Source organism: Hevea brasiliensis, chromosome 17 (genome assembly GCF_030052815.1).
Source record: "Hevea brasiliensis isolate MT/VB/25A 57/8 chromosome 17, ASM3005281v1, whole genome shotgun sequence".
Lineage (NCBI taxonomy): Eukaryota > Viridiplantae > Streptophyta > Magnoliopsida > Malpighiales > Euphorbiaceae > Hevea > Hevea brasiliensis.
The window spans coordinates 14177731-14197456 of record NC_079509.1 but is presented as its reverse complement, the minus strand read 5'-3'; the positions used below and the strand labels follow the sequence as shown (position 1 = coordinate 14197456).

The window sequence follows — 19726 nt, the reverse complement described above, 5'->3', positions numbered from 1 at the left end:
GCTTCAACTCGGCTATTTTCTCTTCACAGTGCTTTATGTGATCTTCCAATCTGGCGATGTAGTCATTGGCAGAGGAGAGTTGAGCCTGTGCAGTCGATCTGCTGATCTCGCTCGCTTTGATGAGGAACTTCGAGCAAAGGAGGAGGAGCACCGAGTGAAGGAGGAGGAGCTTCGAGCCAAGGATGAGGAGCTCCAAGCTATGGAAGAGGAAAGCACCACAAAAGAAGCCGGGGCTTATGTGAATGCCCATAATGACCTTCTGGCCGAGCTGAGGAAGTGGTATTCTGAAGAAGACTTCTCCTGGATGAATGAGCTCGCCCTAGAGGCCGAATAGGAGAGCGACGAGGAGCCAGAGAGGGGGAGAGAATCAGAGAGTGGATGATGTACCTGGGGAGCAGGCTGGGGGTGACCCACCTACTGAGTGACTTGTATATTATTTTTCTTTGAAATGAATGGAAATCCTTTTTGTTCAATTTCTTGATGAGATCGGCAAGCGTTCAAATTGTATGAATACTTTAATTGTTTGAACGTATTGGAACATTAAATTTAAAAGCAACCATTAACCCAAGTATAAGAGATAGGAAAAACATTACACGTAAGCATGAGATCGGACTAAGTCATGACCAAACACCGGGTAAAATTTTAAAACATTAGAATTGGAAAGACTTGACATTGATTTGAATTCTTAAGATCAAGATCGTCGTTAGACTGGATAGAAACCTTAACTTCATTTTAAGGAATATCTGGGGCCTTCAAGTGAGAAGCCCGATCATAACCAAATGAAGTTCTGCAATATTTATACAGAGAGATCGGAAAGTATCCGTAGGCAAGATTGGATGGTCCGGAGACCCAATATTGATTCGAACCCATCTGATAAGAGATCGGAAAACAATTAACTAAGTATAGGATCGGTTTATTCTATGGTCGATCAATCGATGAGTTCAGAAGAGTCATTTGTGATCGAAGGACATCAGCTGAGAGCGGATGATAAAGTCGATTTTAAAGTCCCTTGACTTCGGAGGTCGGCCAAAATGGTGTCGACACACACCTAAGGAGATTTTATTTATTTTGACCTCCCAATCCTAGCATTTTTCAGGTTAAGTGAATAGATCTTCATGCTCAGGAACAAGTCTAGCCATTAACAAAAACTTAACTCTTTTACATTGAAAATTTTAAAGAGGTAAAGAAATACAAATCAGAAGAATATATTATACATTATGTTTAATTTAATATAAGGTCATTAATTTTTTTATTAAAATATAATATGAAATTTAATTGCATTGCATTAAAATTTATAATTAAAAATAAAAATATTAAAAAAAAAGCTTGTAAGCATTGGATTTTTAGTCCGTGGGCTTGGTTTTTGTATATTTAGAGCTAGCTTTGGGCTTTTTTTAATCTCTATAACCATGAGTTTACTGTATTGGACTGATTCTTTAATTTTGAGCTGGTAGTTAAACCCATTTATCAATCGAACAAATAAACTAATTTTTTATATGTTAAAAGTTTAAATTAGCCTCTAAAGTATACTCAAAGTACAATTAAGTTTTTAAAGAAAGTTTGAGCACGTTTTTAGTTTTTAAATAGAACTAAAAAAACCCAAAGTTAACATCTGTTAGCTTCGGTTAACCTCTAAAACATGGGCCCACTAACCACAACATAATTTGTCAGCATTTCTTGCTTCTAGGTTCCCTTCAACCAATAATAACAATGGAAAGATTAGTTTTGGTTTACTTCTCCCTTTTTCTACTGCTGGGTTGGTTAATTATCAAGGTATTGGATTGGGAAGCAACAACAACAACATTAACTATAGTATACAAAACCCAATTTTTGGTTTTCCAACTAGCAGGGTTCCTCTTCCAGCTACGTTGCCTACTGGAATGCACTATCATCATAATCTCCAACACCAAATTGCAGCTTGTACGCAGAAGCAACATATACTAAATCCACAAATGTTAATGAACCAGCAAAATCCACATAATCCACACTTCCAAAATCCAAGCCTTTTCTTGCCATTATCGTTTCCCCAGCAAGAAAATCACCTATTTAAACCCCAACCGAAGTGTCATAACTCAAATGGCATAGAATGAATATCTCATATGATCCCCAAGCCTCAATTCAACGATCCTGGGAACGAGTTATTGCTAAGAAAATAACAGCAGGAACACCAATAAAATAAAACAAATATTTATACTAAAAAAATTAAGAAATACAGAAGTTATGTTTTCAACTCCTCCTATAAGCAATTCTTTCAGTAAATTCATTTTTAGAATTTGTTTAGGCATGGACGTCTCATCAATTACAGCTATAGATGAAGTCAAATCACCAGATATATTTGATTCCACCTCTTTGTTTTATCTTACCAATATCATACTTGTTCCAATTTGTTCCTCGGCATAAGCAGCTTGTCAGTTACCTCTTCTGGCAATTCTTCCATTTCGCTCACTTGAGGATTATCATCCATATGCTTTGATTCATTCACTTCAAATGGTTTAGACCTTCCCTCACTAATTCGATCATACCATATATCTTTTAGTTGGGCTTCTGCCATCTCCTTAGAACCATTTTTCTTTGATAGCACTAGAAAGTACAAAATGGGAAAATAAAAAATATGTTACCTGTTTTGTATAAAACCAACAATTTGATCTTTGATAATGAATCGAATATACTCAAGTTGCCCTTCCTACAAACATTACAATCACATAATGTTATAAATAGCTTGTATGTTAGACAGTATAGAGAGAAAGAATTCCTATATTGTTAAAATATAAGGGAATGACAAGAGTGAAATATGTATAGAATTATATATATATATATATATATAATTCAATATATATTATTCTATTATGGCACTTGGTACGTATATGTGTGAAATAAAATAATTATCATATTGTAATTTTCGTAAATAAATTACGAACATATGTGTTTATTAACAAGTAAATGTGTCTGTTAATAGACAGACATGTAAATTCTATACAAACAGTCACAACTGTTTGTATAGGTGTCTGTTAATAAACAGACATATCTATTCTACACAAAAGTCATAACTATTTGTATAGGTGTCTGTTAATAAACAAACATATCTATTCTATATAAAAGTCATAACTATTTGTATAGGTGTCTGTTAATAAACAAATATGTCTATATAAATAGTCACAACTATTTGTATAGGTAGCTTTTAATAAACAGACATGTCTATTACACAAATAGTTGTATCTATTGGAGATAGACAGATGTGTCTATCTAGTAAAGGTGCCATGACTTTTCATTCTTTATAAATATGGATGAGTTTTTTCAATCCAGATATACTACTTCTTCTTCTTCTTTTCTTCTAATCTCTCTAAATTCAGTTCATATAAAGAGTTCTTAAGGGAAATCTTCAGGAGTTGCTGCCTGTAGATTTCAGGCTTTGTTGTATCCTGGAGGTATATTGCCATAACCTTACAGTAATCTAGTGGGGCCAGTTAATACCTTAAAGATAGTGATTTATCATGTCTCAAAGCCTATTCTACACTCACTGCCTCAACAATTTTAAGGTATTAATCGCAATGGAGTCCAAGGCTGTTTCCGTGATGAATCAAGAGTTTGTGAAACTTGATCGTTTTAATAGGACAAACTATGTTCGCTGGAAAGACAAGATGCTATTCTTACTCACCACATTGAAGATTTCTTATATACTTCATCCAAGTCTGCTTGCTATTTCACCACCAACTCCAGAAGATTCTGAACAAGTGAAAGCAGATCGAGACAAACGTGAAGAAGATGAATTGCTATGCATAAGTCATATTCTTAACAACTTGTCAGATAGGCTATATGATCTATTTACTTCTGTCAAGTCTCCAATGGAAATCTGGAAATTACTGAAGTTCAAATACAACTCAGAAAAACAAGGTGTGGATAAATTTCTCATCATGAAATATTTTAAATTCCAAATGGTTGATAATATATCTGTTATGGATCAAGTCCATGAGTTACATGTCCTTGTTTCAAAACTTAAAGATTTGAAAGTGATAGTTCCTGAATCGTTGCAAGTAGGAGGAATAATAGCAAAACTTCCTCCTAGTTGGAATGATTATAGGAAGAAATTACTGCATACCACAGAAGATTTTTCTCTTGAACAGATTCAGAAACACTTGCGCATTGAAGAAGAGATAAGAAATCGTGATAAGAAATTTGTTTCTGAATCTACTACAAAAGTTAATTTTGTGTAAGGAAGTCAGAATTTTCAAAAGAAAAATTCTGGAAGTAAGAGAAAGTTTTCTGAAGCAGCAGGCAATAATAGTACTATTATGAAGAAGTAGTAAATGGGCAGAAAGTTCTAATGGGCAATCATGATTCCGCTAAAGCGGTGGGAAAAGGCAGTGTTGAATTAAACTTCACTTCTGGAAAGAAGCTATTATTAGTAAATGTGTTATATGTGCCAGAAATAAGAAAAAATCTTGTGTCTGCTAGTCTATTGTGTAAGAAAGGTTATAAGGCTGTTTTGGAGTCTGATAAAATAATTGTGTCCATAAATGGACTATTTGTGGGAAAGTGTTACTCATGTGATGGAATGTTTAAACTCAGTATTAATAATAATATGAATATTTCTGTTTATACTGTTGAGTCATCTTTATCTTTATGGCATGATCGTTTAGCACGTATTAGTTTTAAATCTTTAAAATTTATGGCTAAACATAATTTAATTTCATATATAGATGATAATAAAAAATCTTTTGAAATCTGTATACAAGCAAAAATGATTAAGAAATCTTTTCCAAAAGTTGAAAGATCTTCTAAGTTATTAGAACTTGTGCATTCTGATATTTGTGAATTAAATGGAATATTGACTAAAGGAGGAAATAGATATTTTATAACTTTCATAAATGATTTCTCCAAATATACTTATGTTTATTTAATGAAAAATAAAGATCAAGCATTCCAAATGATTCAGATTTATAAATCTAAAGTTGAGAATCAAAAAGGAAAAAAAAATCAAAATTTTGAGAAGTGACAGAGGTGGTGAGTATTTTTCCATTGAATTTTCTTTATTTTGTGAAGAAAATGGAATTATACATCAAATAAATGCACCTTATACACCACAACAAATTGGGTTGGTAGAAAGAAAGAATAGAACGTTGGTGGATATGCTTAATTCTATGCTTGTGAAATCTAATTTGCCAACAAACTTATGGGGAGAAGCTTTACTTGTTGCTTGTCACTTACATAATAGAATTCCTTCTAGAAAATTTAAGATTTCTCCATATGAATTATGGAAAAATAGAAAACCTAACTTTAACTATCTAAGAGTATAGGGTTGTTTAGCATATTATAGATTTTCATATCCTAAAAGGACTAAATTAGGTCCTAGAGCTTTGAAAGGAGTTTTTGTTGGTTATGCCGAAAATTCCAAAGCTTATAGAATTTTAAATTTAGACTTGAATGTAATTGTAGAATCTAGGGATGTTGAATTTATTGAAAATAAATTTCATAATGACCCTATACATGAGCCCATGAATAGTTCAAGTCAAAGCAATGGTTCTAGTATTGATATTAATTTTGAATCGACGTCTAGCAACAAAAGAAAGTTAGATTTTTCTAATAAAATTAGAAGAAGTCAACGTATTAGAAAAGAAAAGAATTTACATCCAGATTTTATATCTTCTCAGGCTATTGTTTTTCTGGTAGAAGGCAATAGGTCAGTTGTACTTAACAAAATACCAATTTTGTTAAATGTAGAAGATAATCCTAAAACGTTTCAAGAGGCAATGACTACAAGGGATGTGGCCTTTTGGAAAAAGGCAATCAATGATGAAATGGATTCATTATTATTTAATAATACATGGGTTCTAGTTGATTTGCCACCTGGTTCCAAACCAATAGTATGTAAATGGGTTTTCAGAAGAAAATATAACATAGATGGATCGATTCAAACTTTTAAAGCTAGATTGGTTGCAAAGGGTTTTAAACAAAAAGAGAGAATTGACTACTTTGATACATATGCACCAGTGGCTAGAATAACATCTATTAGAGTACTTTTATCTTTAGCATCAATATATAATTTATATGTACATCAAATGGATGTTAAGACAGCCTTTCTAAATGGTGACTTAGAAGAAGAAGTTTATATGGAGCAACCAGAAGGATTTATTTTACCAGGGAATGAAAGAAAAGTTTGTAAATTAATTAAATCTTTATATGGTTTAAAACAAGCACCGAAACAATGGCATGAAAAATTTGATTCTGCAATTTTGGAATATGGCTTTAAACATAATAGTGCTGATAAATGTATTTATTCCAAATTTACAGATCATTTTGGTGTGATAATTTGTCTTTATATTGATGACATGCTTATAATTGGAACAAATATGGAAGGTGTGAATGATACAAAGAAGTATCTAACCTCAAAATTTAAAATGAAAGATTTAAAAGAGGTAGATACAATCTTAGGTATCAAAGTAAAAAAACATAGTGGGGGTTTTGCTCTTTGCCAATCTCATTATATTGAGAAAATATTAAATAAATTTAATCATTTAAAAGTCAAAGAAGCAAAAACTCCATATGATGTTTCTTCCAAATTAACTGAAAATTCTGGCAGGGCAGTTGCTCAAATTGAGTGTGCTAGTGCAATTGGTAGCTTAGTGTATGCTATGCATTGCACTAGACCTGATATTGCTTTTGCAGTATGTAAATTATGAAGATACACTAGTAAGCCTAGTATTGAATATTGGAAAGCAATTTCAAGAGTTCTTGGTTATTTAAAAAGAACTATAAACTTTGGTTTATTTTATAATAAATTTCCAATTGTGTTAGAAGGTTATACAGATGCTAGCTGAATAACTAGTATTAATGATAATCAATCAACTTCTGGTTGGGTTTTTACCTTAGGAGGATGTGCTATTTCTTGGGCATCAAAGAAACAAACTTATATAACCCATTCTACAATGGAATCAGAATTTATAGTTCTAATAGCAGCTGATAAGGAGGCAGAATGGCTAAGAAATTTTTTATTAGATATCAAGTTGTGGCCACAACCGATGCCTGTTGTTTCCTTACATTGTGATAGTCAAGCAACAATGTTTAGAGCTTATAATAAAATTTATAATGGAAAGTCTAGACATATTAGCTTAAGACATGAGTATGTGAGACAATTAATCTCTGATGGAATTATTACTATTACTTATGTCAAATCTTGTAATAATTTGGCAGATCCGTTTACAAAAGGGCTCTCGAGAGATATGATAAAAAAATACATGTGCTAGATTAGGATTAAAAATATTCCATTAAATTTACTAATAATGGGAACCCTACTTTATAGTATTATTACTAAATAAAGTTTAAAGGGTAACAACAAGTCATTAGTAAATGTTGTAATTAAGTACTTAGTGTATTAAGTTAATGGAATGAAGATGAGTATTTATACTCTTAATGAAGTTTAAAATTATTACAAAGGAAACTTCACCTATATGAACATAGAAAGTGGTGCCGCTTCAATAAAAGTGAGAATAACTTTTGTAAATGTTCATGAAAACAGGAGGTAGCACAAGGCCATATTCGTGCTAAAATTTTGGTGAACTTTTTAAGTCGAACTAATTGATTCGTATGTGTAGTATTTTCGGTTCTATTTAATAGGAATCTAGGTTTAAGCTAAGGCCACCATGATTTTTTTAGAACTTTAAAATACTTACACTAAGGAAAAGTTTAAATCGAAAGATACTTTTCATTATGCATGAAACAATGGGATCTAACAATACAAGCTAAGTGGGGAATTGTTATAAATAGCTTGTGTGTTAGACAGTATAGAGAGAAAGAATTCCTATATTATTAAAATATAAGGGAATGACAAGAGTGAAATATATATAGAATTATATATATATAATTCAATATATATTATTCTATTATGGCACTTGGTACGTATATGTGTGAAATAAAATAATTATCATATTGTAATTTTCGTAAATAAATTATAAACAGATGTGTTTATTAACAAGTAGATGTGTCTATTAATAGACAGACATGCCAATTCTATACAAATAGTCACAACTGTTTGTATAGGTGTCTGTTAATAAACAGACATATCTATTCTATACAAAAGTCATAACTATTTGTATAGATGTCTGTTAATAAACAGATATGTCTATATAAATAGTCACAACTATTTGTATAAGTAGCTTTTAATAAATAAACATGTCGATTACACAAGTAGTTGTATCTATTGGAGATAGACAGATGTGTCTATCTAGTAAAGATGCTATGACTTTTCATTCTTTATAAATATGGATGAGTTTTTTTAATCCAAATATACTAATTCTACTTCTTCTTCTTTTCTTCTAATCTCTCTAAATTCAGTTTATATAAAGAGTTCTTAAGGAAAATCTTCAGGAGTTGCTGTCTGCAGATTTCAGGCTTTGTTGTATCCTGGAGATATATTGCCATAACCTTGCAGCAATCTAGTGGGGGTAATTAATACCTTAAAGATAGTGATTTATCACGCCTAAAAGCCTATTCTATACCCACTGCCTCAACACATAATAGGAACAGTTTACCATTCTTTTTATTTTGCTTTTTGCCCCCATATTTCTAAGCAACCAATTAATTAAATGAGTAATAGAGAGATAAGGTGCAGAGTCACGATTGCATGCTTCGATCTTTCCAAAAAAAAGCCGGAGAGATTTGAGGAATCATGAGGAGCATTGATCAGATTGAGAGACTTATCTGGGAAGTCTGTAACAACAACAACAACAGAAAAACATTTCTCGCTGAATCAACTCTACAAGGCAGCTATAATGGTGGGATTGGGAATTTCTCACACGCGCAAAGGAAATTGGTGTGGCTCAATCAACAACCCTTCCTAATAGGAAAGTCTCTCCATTAAAGCAGCTTTTTACTTCAAGGAGATCATCTCTTTCAACTCTCTTCTTCTTTTTGTGGAACTATTGAAACTTCTTGTAGATGAAGGTCACCTTCCATCCTTTTCTTTTTAACAATGGTGAAACTTACTTAACAGAGATTGACATCTGTTTGGGTCATGTGATCACGTGAACTAAATTTGGTTCAATGTGTAAGTTTTATTAGTTTCGGTCTTTGTAAGTTAATTTTAAAAGTCACAAGTGTCCAATTGAGCTGAATTTTTTTTAAAAGTTTAATTATACTTTTAGATATATTTTAAAGGCTAATTTGAGCCTTTAACCTTTTCTATATTTATATTATTTTATAGATTTTATATTTATTTTTCAGTAAATTTTAACCGACATTTTGTTTAGCTTTGCTTTGTAAAAATAAGAATAATAAAGTTATAGCTACAAAATATATGAATCGATTCCTTGTACCCACGGTTCAGATGCCAACGGCATGGAGGCCAAATTCTAAATTGACTGGCGGTTATGACCTAATCTTTCCGCCCACTGTTTCCCTAACTACATTTCATAAAGCTTTGTTCTGACCTCCACGCTGAAAATATCGTATTCTGCTGTAAACGAAGGCATCATTCTTCAAACTAAGCTTTTGGGTCTAAACCCTGAAAATGGCAGAGGTAGCTATGGCAAATGGAGAACCTGAGAGGAAAGTGATGCTGGCCATCGATGAAAGCGAGTATAGTCACTATGCTCTCATCTGGGTACTTGACAATCTTAAAGAATCTCTCACAAAATCACCCCTTTTTATCTTTATGGCCCAGCCCCCTCCCAAAAACTACCCTTTTGCTGCTTCCCTCGGCTCTGCTCGCATGTACTGCTCTGTTTCAGCTGGTAGGTGATCAATATTTGACGCTTGCACTTTTGTATTTTAATTTCTTTGCGATTTTCATTTTTAGTTTACAAAATATCTGGTATACCTGACACAGTAACAGCTCCGGATTTTGTCAACTCTGTCAAAGAGAACAACAAGAAGCTCGCTTTGGCTTTCCTGGAGAAAGCTAAGGAAATTTGTGCTAGTCGAGGGGTATGCTCATATTTCTTTACTACTTGCTGACACACTGTTATACCAAGTTAGCGACTCACATCTTACTTGCAATGTTGTTAAGTATAGGCACTCAGATCAGTGATAAGAAATGACTTCTTGTGTTGAGTGGCATGGACCCACTGAAACTAAAGTTTCAACGAGTGTTTTTATCCTGTTAGATGAGGATCAAGTTTTAGATAACCTCTGACACCCCCACTCAAGTAAAAATTTATCCTGCTTGAATTTGTGAATTGGACACACTGCAATGGCACCTCCCAATTGCACTTGTATCTGAAATAGAAGGGGGCAAATCGAAGTAATTCAAAATACCAATTGGAAGGTTTCGGTTTTCTACAATTATTTTCATTTTTGTTACATACCTTGGATCTATGAATTTGCGTGTGATACTCCTAAGTTATGCCAGTTTCTGGAACCAAGTGTCAACTTTTACCGAGTGCGGTTTTTTTTTTATTATTTTATATATTTTTTACAGGTGAATGCAGAGATAATCACAGAGGAAGGGGATCCTAAAACAGCCATATGCAATGTAGTTCAAAAGCTAAATATCAGTATGCTTGTTTTAGGAGAACGTGGCCTTGGAAAAATCAAAAGGTTAGCTTTCCTTTCTAAGAAAAGGCTAATTCTGTTTGATGGAATCACATAATTTACAACTTATCAACTACAGGATACTGATGTCAGATGGTAAACAGAAATTCACTTCAATTAATAGTTTTCGTATATATTGATGTGTACAATGAAACTGAAGATAGGATAGCAAGCATTTCCAACTCCCTTACCCCCTTCTCTCTCATTTGGTAGTTTTTTTTTTCTATGGAACATCTTACATTTTCTAGAGTTGCTTGCTTATCTTTACTGTTAAACTATTGGGTACTGATACCGATATTTCTATACAGGGCTTTACTAGGAAGTGTGAGCAATTATTGTGTTCAATATGCCAAGTGCCCTGTTCTTGTTGTGAAGAAACCATAAGTTGAGGAGAGTATTATGCTGTGCACAAACTTGGAATTAGACTACACTTGTCCCTGCTTTTTCAAATGTTGTTTGATATGATTCTGATGTAAATTACCTATGCTGATTAAGGAGGAGAATTTAATGTCACAAAGATTGTCTTTAAACAAAGAACAACACCCATATGAACACTAAACCCCAAACCCCACACCACAAACCACAACACCCCCCAACCCCACCCCCCCCCCCCCCCCCCCACACACACACAAAAAAAAAAAAACCAACCTCTCCCTTCTCTCGGCTGTCTGTTACAGGCAGTGAATTATATGATGACTTTATTGGGACAAAACTCTATATTTCCATGGAAAATATGAACCAATATTGTGTTTGTCTCCTGCTTTTGCTTCTAACAGTAGTTAGAATTATACACTTACATGCATGAGTAAATGTTAACTACTAACAACAATTTTAGAAGAAAACACTTGCAAGAATTATTAGAATATATGTACCTTTTTTTTTTTTTTTTTGTAAACAGCGCCTTGAAGTTTATGATACATTGAAAATGTACCAATAATCAAAGCATACATAATGTTTTGAAATGCTTCAGACATGCTTTACTTACCCCCAAACATTAATTAGGACCAAACACAGTTTCATTCAAAAATGCGATTAAGAGTGGCTGCCAATCGGACTCCACCTTGAGCTAATCGCGAAGTCACTGTTGGTTTTCGGGATAAAAAATAATCATCTGCAAGCAGGAGGTTTTAATTATTTCTGATTTGTCAAATAAAGATTGAACATGTATTCACTGTTAATCTCAGAAGATTTTGTAGCTTACCTAGTAACACTGATCCTTCAGTTGCACCTTTATATGCCCAGTAACATGCTGCTTTTAATACCTTCAGATGCATATCTGTGGGAAGCAGGCAATTTGATTTGAGAGTAATGCATCAATTAAAGCCATAATTCTTCATAAATTCTAGCCTGACAGTTTAAAAGAATCTCAATAAGCAGGGCTTCTTGCTACTATAAACCGTGAGAGTTAGTGTGATCATATGAACTAAAGTGAGGTTATCGAAGCATACATGTAAGGGCAGGTTGGCTTGTTACGACTGCAGGTCTCCCATCTTTGAACTAGATCCGCCCATTCTGTCTGTTGTTCATGATTCCCAAATGCAAAGGGAAAGAAATAAGGGTATAGGTCAGGATTGATGAAGGCAAAGAAAAATGATACAGATAATTAAGGCATCATTACACCAAATTAAGCATAATTCATTTGACGAGTGTAATACCTTGATATTCTGTTAATTGCATCAATCATGTCATCCACATTTAAGTTGCAGAATCTTTCCTCAGCTGTCTCAATTATATTGTCATCCCAAAACCTGTATGCATTGGCATTGGTGCATGCTACTAAATTTTGTTCATGAAATTGATTTGGCAATTGGACTCCCATAGTGAAGGACTTGTTTCCTTGTATACAGTGTTGCCTCCACTGTCTGAAGTAAAACCTGCATGCAGAGGCTATATTATGGAAGATAAATATATTTACTGATGCAAAAAAAAAAAAATCAACAAATGATTATAGAGTTCTAGTGTTGTTTATTAAGTGCCTTACCTGATGGGTGTCTCCTATAAAATGAGAAAGGAAAAGAAGTGCTTCTGTGAGAATCTGATATTCACTCATGTCATTATATTTTGTCAGCTAAGATTTAGAAAGGGCAAAGGCATATGTATGAATCCAGCATACTGTAAACAAAAGGATAAAAGAAAAGAAAGAAATTAAAGAGATTAAACAACAGGTTTGTTTAATTTACAGTCAGGGGAAACAATGCTGTAGGTAAGAAGTTGGGAAGTGTAATTGTTATTGCACCAGCAACGCACCTTCCTTTATCTCCATTTTCCCTTGCAATCCCCTCAATACCCAAAGGATAAAAAAGACTAATTGTATCCTTTGATCAAGAAATGAAAAAAATTTTGGTGCAAGGGAAGAAGGAAAAGATATCAAACTCTTTAAGTTAAATAAGATTTAATACAAAACCTTAAAAATAAATAAGATCCAATCTATAATTTAAGAATAAAGTATTCAATAGTTCTAGACAATAAGAAATTTAGATAAAATAGGAAAAACAAAATCCTAAATGAAATAGGAAAATTAAAAACTAAATTCTAACTAAAATAGAAAACTTGAATAATTAATCCTAATTAGAATAAAAAAATAAAATAAAATAAAATAAATTTAGCCAAAATAGGAAATAGAAAGTGTCAATCCATTTGTAAATCGTAAGAAAAATAAAAAAGTAATAATAAATTTTAAATCCCTTTGTATTTTATAAAAAGGAAATTAAAAATATTTAGTAACAAATTGTTGGTAAATCTGTTGTTATTTAAAAAATATATAAGAAAATTCAGACAAAATACAATTTATTATTAAAAAGATATTTACTACTAAAAAAATATTACACTAATGTTATTTAAAATAATTTACCAATAGAAATTGCAAATAATAATAATTTTATCATCAATATATTATAATAAAATTACTATAAAATAATTTTATAAAAATTTATAGAAAAATAATATAATTTTATATATAAAATCACAAGATTATTTTTAAGAAACAATTTATATTAGTTAAAAATTATAAAAATATATATATACTATTTTATAACTAAAAGAGTATTATTAATGATCAGAAAAAGAAATTAATAAAAAAAAGAGAGAACAAGAAAATGAAAAAAAAAATAATGACAAGAAAAAAGATAATAAAGAGAATGAAAAAAATAAGAAAAAAATAAAGATAATAAAAAGAAATTAAAGAAGAGAAAAAGTAGATGAAAGAATAAGAAAAGGAGAAAAAGATATTAAAAAAATTAAGATGAGAATAAGATGGCGAAGAAAATGGAAGATAAAAATTATACAATAAATAGTGAAATTAGAGGAAAAAAATAGAAAAGCAAAATGAAGATGAGAAAAAAAAAAAAAGAAATTGAAGTGAATGGGAGTGAAATAAGAGAAAGAATGAAATTGAAGAGAAAAAAAAAAAGAAGGAGAATGAAAGTGAAATGAAACTAAAGAGGTGAAGGGTGTTTTGCCATTTTTATAATGCAATTTACAAATGAATTTTGCATCTATTTGTAATTTTTTTTTTAAAAAAAAAAAGGCAAGCTTCTTCCCTCTAAAATTTACAATCCATTTATAAATCTTACAATTTTTTTTTAAGTTAAACAATTTACAAATGAATTGTAAATTTTTTTACAAATTACAAACGGATTGTTTGAATTTCTGAACTTAAAAAAAAAATTAATTGTGAAATTTATAAACAAATCTACATTATTCATTGGATGTCACCATCCCTAACCACTATTAATCGAACTCGAGTTGAAATGTAAGATTTTATCCTGCTCATTGGATGTCACCATCCCTAACCACTATTTATTGCTTAATGCTTATGATTCTATGCTCTTTTATAAAAGAAAAAAGTAATAAAAATATTTTTTTTTGGTAATTAAATACCTTCCGAATTAGTGGATGGTGGTCCATATGTGTGGTCTTCACTTCCTTATTATCGGTTAATGCATCACTCTAGCTCCCAAGTCCTCTAATAATAACACGCCAATTTGACCTGTTCAACCGGAATACGCGACAACTGTCAACTCCAGAAAATTGGGAACAATTTACTTACGTCACCAACTTAAAATAATGATTAACCACCATTTTTCTCTGCAATTTTTTTCTTATAATAATACTTTACTCGTTAAGCAGCCGGATTAGTTATTGACATGGTTGACTGCAGGCCAAGGACTAATCCCCATTATTAATCTTGAAACGCCGACATTATTTATGTCCTTATAGATGGATAGTGTGATCTGCAATACAAGGGATTGGTGTGCATCGCTTTCTTGTTCCAACTCGCGTGCTAAATTTCACATTTAGCGGTGATGATTAGACGAAATTTGATGATCACAACCACAAGGTGTAATAGTTTTAAACGAATTCATAGTGGGGATTTTTTATTAACAAGTTTTTTCGTGCATGTACCAATTAAGTACATTTTAATTGATTTTTTTTTATATATATATCTTTAATGGGGTGAAATATATTATTTAATTTTGAGCTTTAGTTATATTTATTTATTAATATTATAGAAATTCCTTTTCATTACGATGAAAGCTATAAAAAGAAATTATGGAGAACAATTTTTGGTCAGAAAATGAACACTTTTACATTTCAATGTTTGAGGTCCCATAAATATTTTACATTTCAACTATTTTATCTAGATATAAAGAGGTGTGTAATTTAGATCCACTCATTTTCTTAAGAAAAGCCTTACATAAAGCCTTGATGCTTGATTTCTCTTATTTTAAAGTCATTATTAAGGATGGATTGCCATATTTTTAAGGAGCTTTATGATTGCTCTATTTTTGCACATTAAAATATAGGCAATTGGTACAAAAACAATACACGCTTTCTAATGTGATAACACTGTCTTCAGAAAATTATGCTCCAACTGTTGTTGCTGCTAGATTAATGGTAGATTTCATTCAGGATAAATACAGTCTAAAAAAAAAATCTGGACAGCAAAACCTAAATTTTCTCTAAGAACATGTAAAAGAAGACTTTTTTATGCATAAAAAAAAGAAGAAGAAAAGAAGATAAGAAAATTGGTAATTAAATCTAGAGAGAAACAAGTATTTATAATACCTTAAAGTCATGTCTGAAGCAATACAACTTTTAGCACAGGCACAAGTAGTTATTTAGATAGGCAGTTAATAAACTACTAGTAACCTTAGACAACTGCTTGATTAATTCAGAAATATTAATTAACGCCCATTTTTAATCATTAAATATTATTTTATTTAAAGATCAAATCAATACTTCTTAGATTATATTTCTCACTATTCAAAATTTAATCTTTGTGGAAAGTAAGACTAACACTTTTTATTTTTCATTCTTTTTCAGCAGGAATGATAAAAGTTCTAAAACTCGACTCGTCTCATCTTGAACCCGATTAATTTTATAGGGCGAAGATGGGAAGACCTTATCTCCATCCCAAAACCTGGTAACTCACCCTCCATAGTAGTATATTATTATTTTTTATTAAAAATAATTTATTTTTATTTATTTATATGTTTAAATATTATAATTTTAACGAAATATATAAACATATTGTAAAAATAATATGTAAAATTTACATTTCTAATTATATTTTATTTTTAATAAATAAATTTATACTATATGTTAATAAAAAATAATAAAAAGAAATTCTTACAGGTAAATCCGTCTTGCCCCACACCCCGATAGAGAATACCCCATCCTAATCCCAAACTCTTATAAAACAAGGATGGGAGGAGTGATTCACATGGCCAACTCGCTTCATTGCCATTCCTATTTTCCAAGTGGAACAAAAAAAAAACTTATCACTAAGTGTCTCTCGCAGTAATTGCCATTGCGCATGTCCTTACAAAAGCAGTGAATTAGAATTCGGGTTTTTAGGAGTGGGATTCCGTCCCTTTTGATTTTCTGGTCAAGCTCTAGCTTTTGATTTATTTTAATGCAATCAATGTTTAGTTTAAAATAAATAATTTTTTAAATGGGTGTAAATATACACATATTAAAATTTATTTAATACACCTAATTTATATGAAAAATTATCTTATTTGTTTATTTTTATTTATCATTTCATGTTTTTGCATAATGATTAAGTAAATTATTAAATCATCTAAATTATAATAAAATATCTCTTAATTTAACTAAATTATTTTTTATTCTACTTAATTAAAAGAGATAGAGAGATGTTAAAATAGATTTTAAAAAATTATTATGCAGTAAAGATAAGAGTAAAATTAAAAAAAAAAAATTATTAATACTTATTGACCTTATTAAAACAACATATAATTATATGAAGTAAACAACTTCTAAAAAATACATATAAAAGTAAACAAGGGAATAGAATTTTGATGATAATTTATTTAGAAAATTGTGCTAAACAAGCGTAAATTATATTTAATGGGTTACAAATTTAAGTTTTTTATATAAAAAAGTGTATTAAATGAATATTAATACGTGTATATCTATATCATTAAAAAAATATAAAAATATAATATATTAAACAACTAATTTCCAGTTAAAAAATATTTAATGACAAAAAAAATAAAATAAATATTGTTGTACATTGTTTCACTTGCTGCTTTTTATAATATAATTTTAATTTAAAAAACTTTTAAAAAAAATTTTTCTTATTTTTCGTTTTGGCCACAAATATTTTGAACTTAGTTTAAATTGACAATTGTGGTATGGATGCTAACAATCCTTAAAAACATACACAATGTTCTTCATGGAACCAAGTGAGGCGGCATCTCATCTTAGCACCCAAACAAAACAGCCACGACATTAGCTGTCATCGCACGGCTACTCGTTTCCAGTTTTGTCTGGGCCCCTTTCTCTCTCTCATCCTATGACTCATCAATGACACGACAGACACGCCTACTAATTTATCCTTGTAATTTTACATTTTTACTCTTAAAACAAATCAAATATAATTTTTCCGATCACCACGTGCTGACTCACCAGTCTGTCTTTTTCCAACAACCTAACTGCTTTTCTCTGACGTGGCTCTAAATTGAAATCAGATAGCCAATATATACTTGCCACATGAGCTGCCATATTCTCTTTCCTTCTCTTTGTTTCGTAGAAGCTATCATCAAATAATTCGCTGCTTTCGCCTTTAAAAACCCATCATCTGCGCTCTTCAAAACCCCTCTTTTCCTCATTCGTTTCGTTCGCTCTAGAATTTTAATTGCATTACAAATCCACATCTTGCCTATTCTCTGCAGGCTTATACGTTTTGTCTCTGGTTTGAGCTTTGAGTTTGTTTTTCTTGTATTAATATGGAGATCCCAGTGATCAACAGAATTGGCGATTTCGAAGCTGGCATAACCTCCCTACAAAACCCATCTTTTCCTTCTCAGGTTTTTGCTTTATCTAGGGTCGAAAAGATTCACCAGGCTTACAGTTTTTGTAAATGGGGAGCTTTGATTGTTGCCCTAGTCGCTTCTTTTTCCACCATAATCAATAGAATTAAGATTCTCATCATTCGAATTCAAAACCATTATTTAATCCCTTCCCAACCTCCTCCTTTGAGTGCTGATGAAGATTTTGACTACAGCAGCGAAACAGACACGTCTTGTTCGTCGGTATCGGAAGACGACGACTACGACGAAGAAGAAGAAGAATACGAACCTGGATCGTCGTCTTCACAGGGCTGGAGGTACATTGATGATGATTTTAGTGTCAGGGGCTCCGGTCATTACACCGATGACCAGTGGCACAATCGTAACTTGAGGAGACGTAGAAACAGCAGCCTTGAAGACCTGTTTTCATCATGGTCTGAGTTCTCAAATGGGAAGAACGTGGTGAAGCTCTGGGATAACTTAGGGTTCGGATTTGGATTAAACCTTGATAACCAGTCAAGAAATTGCATTTCTGTTTGCGATATGAATAAAGAGGTCAATGTATTTTCCATTTTCGGCGAGCAAAGCGAGATTCCGGCCTTTTCCACGTCTTCTTCATCGCCGGCAGTGATCGTATCCGCGGAAACAACCGTGTCCGGACACTTGCTGAGGGTGTGGGACACGCGGGTCGGGAGTCGGATACCAGAAATACTCGCAGAGTGGAAGCCGAGGTTCGGAAAATTTGTAGGAAGAAGTGCTGGCGGCGGGGAGAAGGTTTACGTCAGGGATGACATAACGGGGAGGTTAACGGTGGGTGACATGAGAAAAGTCAGCTCACCTTTAGGAAATGCGACGGAATCCGATGTGGATACGTGGTGGGACGCTGACGCCGTTTTAGTCGAGGAAGAAGAGTCCGTTGACGAGTTGCGTGGTGGTGACCCGGTGTTGCGACGCGGTTAAGAGTCGGAGCCTGTTTGGTAGAAATGGCAAAACGGTCAATTTGGAGAAATATATGTAAATATTTATTTATTTAGTTGGTAATAATAAAGGAAAAAAAAGAATGAATTGTAAATATTTATTTATTTATTTCCACAGTGACCAAATCACATATGCCGCACGCAGCAGGTGACTATAATTTATGAGATGCCAGAATTGTCCAAATTGGCATTTGGGGAAATCGTATTTACATTTTAAAGATAATTAATTTTGATTTTTGTCAGCAAAGCGGAGCCTAATTGAGTAAGTTAAGAAAATGTTTTGCGAGTGTAGTTGCTGTTACGGAAGCGCATCGATATTTGCGTGTCGTAACAAACTACAACTACGTAACACAATACAACAAACATATATTAGTATTATAGTTAGGTCCACATGAGCAAAGAAGGGGATATGATTTCAAAGTTTGAAACTAAGTTGATGCTAATCTAATAAAAATAAATACGATTACAAAATAGTGGAAGGAATCTTTATTCCAAATGACCACACAAAATGTGTTCTCTGCATTTAACATGGTAAATGTTTCATTGCTGCTCCAAAACTTCTATCTTACTGCTATCTCATATTATTCTTAAAGGATCTTAATTAGTATTGTCAACTCAATGCTAGCTTAGTATAAACACATTTCCACATGCTCATGCTCATGTTATTAAAAAAAAAAAACTACTACTATTAATAATAATTATTTTTTTATACTTTTTTAAGCATTTTTTTATATTTTAATTATTTATTATTTTTATTTTTGCGTGGAGTTGAGAAGAACTCCAAAGAAAATTTCTTTAATTGGGCCTGGACAGACACAGACTGCTCATTCCAAATTTTAGTAATTAAATGGTTGGGCACAGAGAGTTTTGGGCTGCATCTGCATCAGCCCTTAAACCATTCATAAACTA

At 32.0% G+C, this 19726-nt stretch overlaps 3 protein-coding genes and 1 pseudogene across 4 annotated transcripts; 3 read left to right on the top strand and 1 right to left on the bottom strand.

Moving 5' to 3' along the window:
* Positions 1-3548: 3548 nt before the first annotated feature.
* LOC110659461 (uncharacterized) lies at positions 3549-4211 on the top strand. The gene has a single exon (XM_058138952.1). It carries the CDS (start codon positions 3549-3551, stop codon positions 4209-4211), a length of 663 nt encoding a protein of 220 aa, XP_057994935.1.
* A 5135-nt stretch (positions 4212-9346) lies between these two features.
* On the top strand, positions 9347-11041 carry LOC110633555 (uncharacterized). Of its 2 annotated transcripts, none has more exons than XM_021782201.2 (4): positions 9347-9725; positions 9827-9918; positions 10412-10530; positions 10833-11041. In XM_021782201.2, exons 1-4 carry the CDS (start codon positions 9503-9505, stop codon positions 10906-10908), a joined length of 510 nt encoding a protein of 169 aa, XP_021637893.2. In that variant the 5' UTR covers positions 9347-9502; the 3' UTR covers positions 10909-11041. The 2 variants fall into 2 exon arrangements, with proteins under 2 accessions (XP_021637893.2, XP_021637892.2); XM_021782200.2 differs by having other exon boundaries at positions 9363-9725; positions 9821-9918.
* A 265-nt stretch (positions 11042-11306) lies between these two features.
* Positions 11307-17660, bottom strand: LOC110633578 (endonuclease 2-like; annotated as a pseudogene).
* LOC110633553 (uncharacterized) lies at positions 17149-18914 on the top strand. The gene has a single exon (XM_021782197.2). It carries the CDS (start codon positions 17778-17780, stop codon positions 18798-18800), a length of 1023 nt encoding a protein of 340 aa, XP_021637889.2. The 5' UTR covers positions 17149-17777; the 3' UTR covers positions 18801-18914.
* Positions 18915-19726: the final 812 nt, after the last annotated feature.

Excerpts from the sequence above, each read along its gene's own strand:
- LOC110659461 (XM_058138952.1), top strand. The coding sequence starts at position 3,549 with ATGGAGTCCAAGGCTGTTTCCGTGATGAATCAAGAGTTTGTGAAACTT.
- LOC110633553 (XM_021782197.2), top strand. The coding sequence starts at position 17,778 with ATGGAGATCCCAGTGATCAACAGAATTGGCGATTTCGAAGCTGGCATA.
- LOC110633555 (XM_021782200.2), top strand. The coding sequence starts at position 9,503 with ATGGCAGAGGTAGCTATGGCAAATGGAGAACCTGAGAGGAAAGTGATG. Across the intron at positions 9,726-9,820 it reads GTACTGCTCTGTTTCAGCTG|TAACAGCTCCGGATTTTGTC; the intron begins GTAGGTGATCAA and ends TACCTGACACAG. Across the intron at positions 10,531-10,832 it reads GGCCTTGGAAAAATCAAAAG|GGCTTTACTAGGAAGTGTGA; the intron begins GTTAGCTTTCCT and ends ATTTCTATACAG.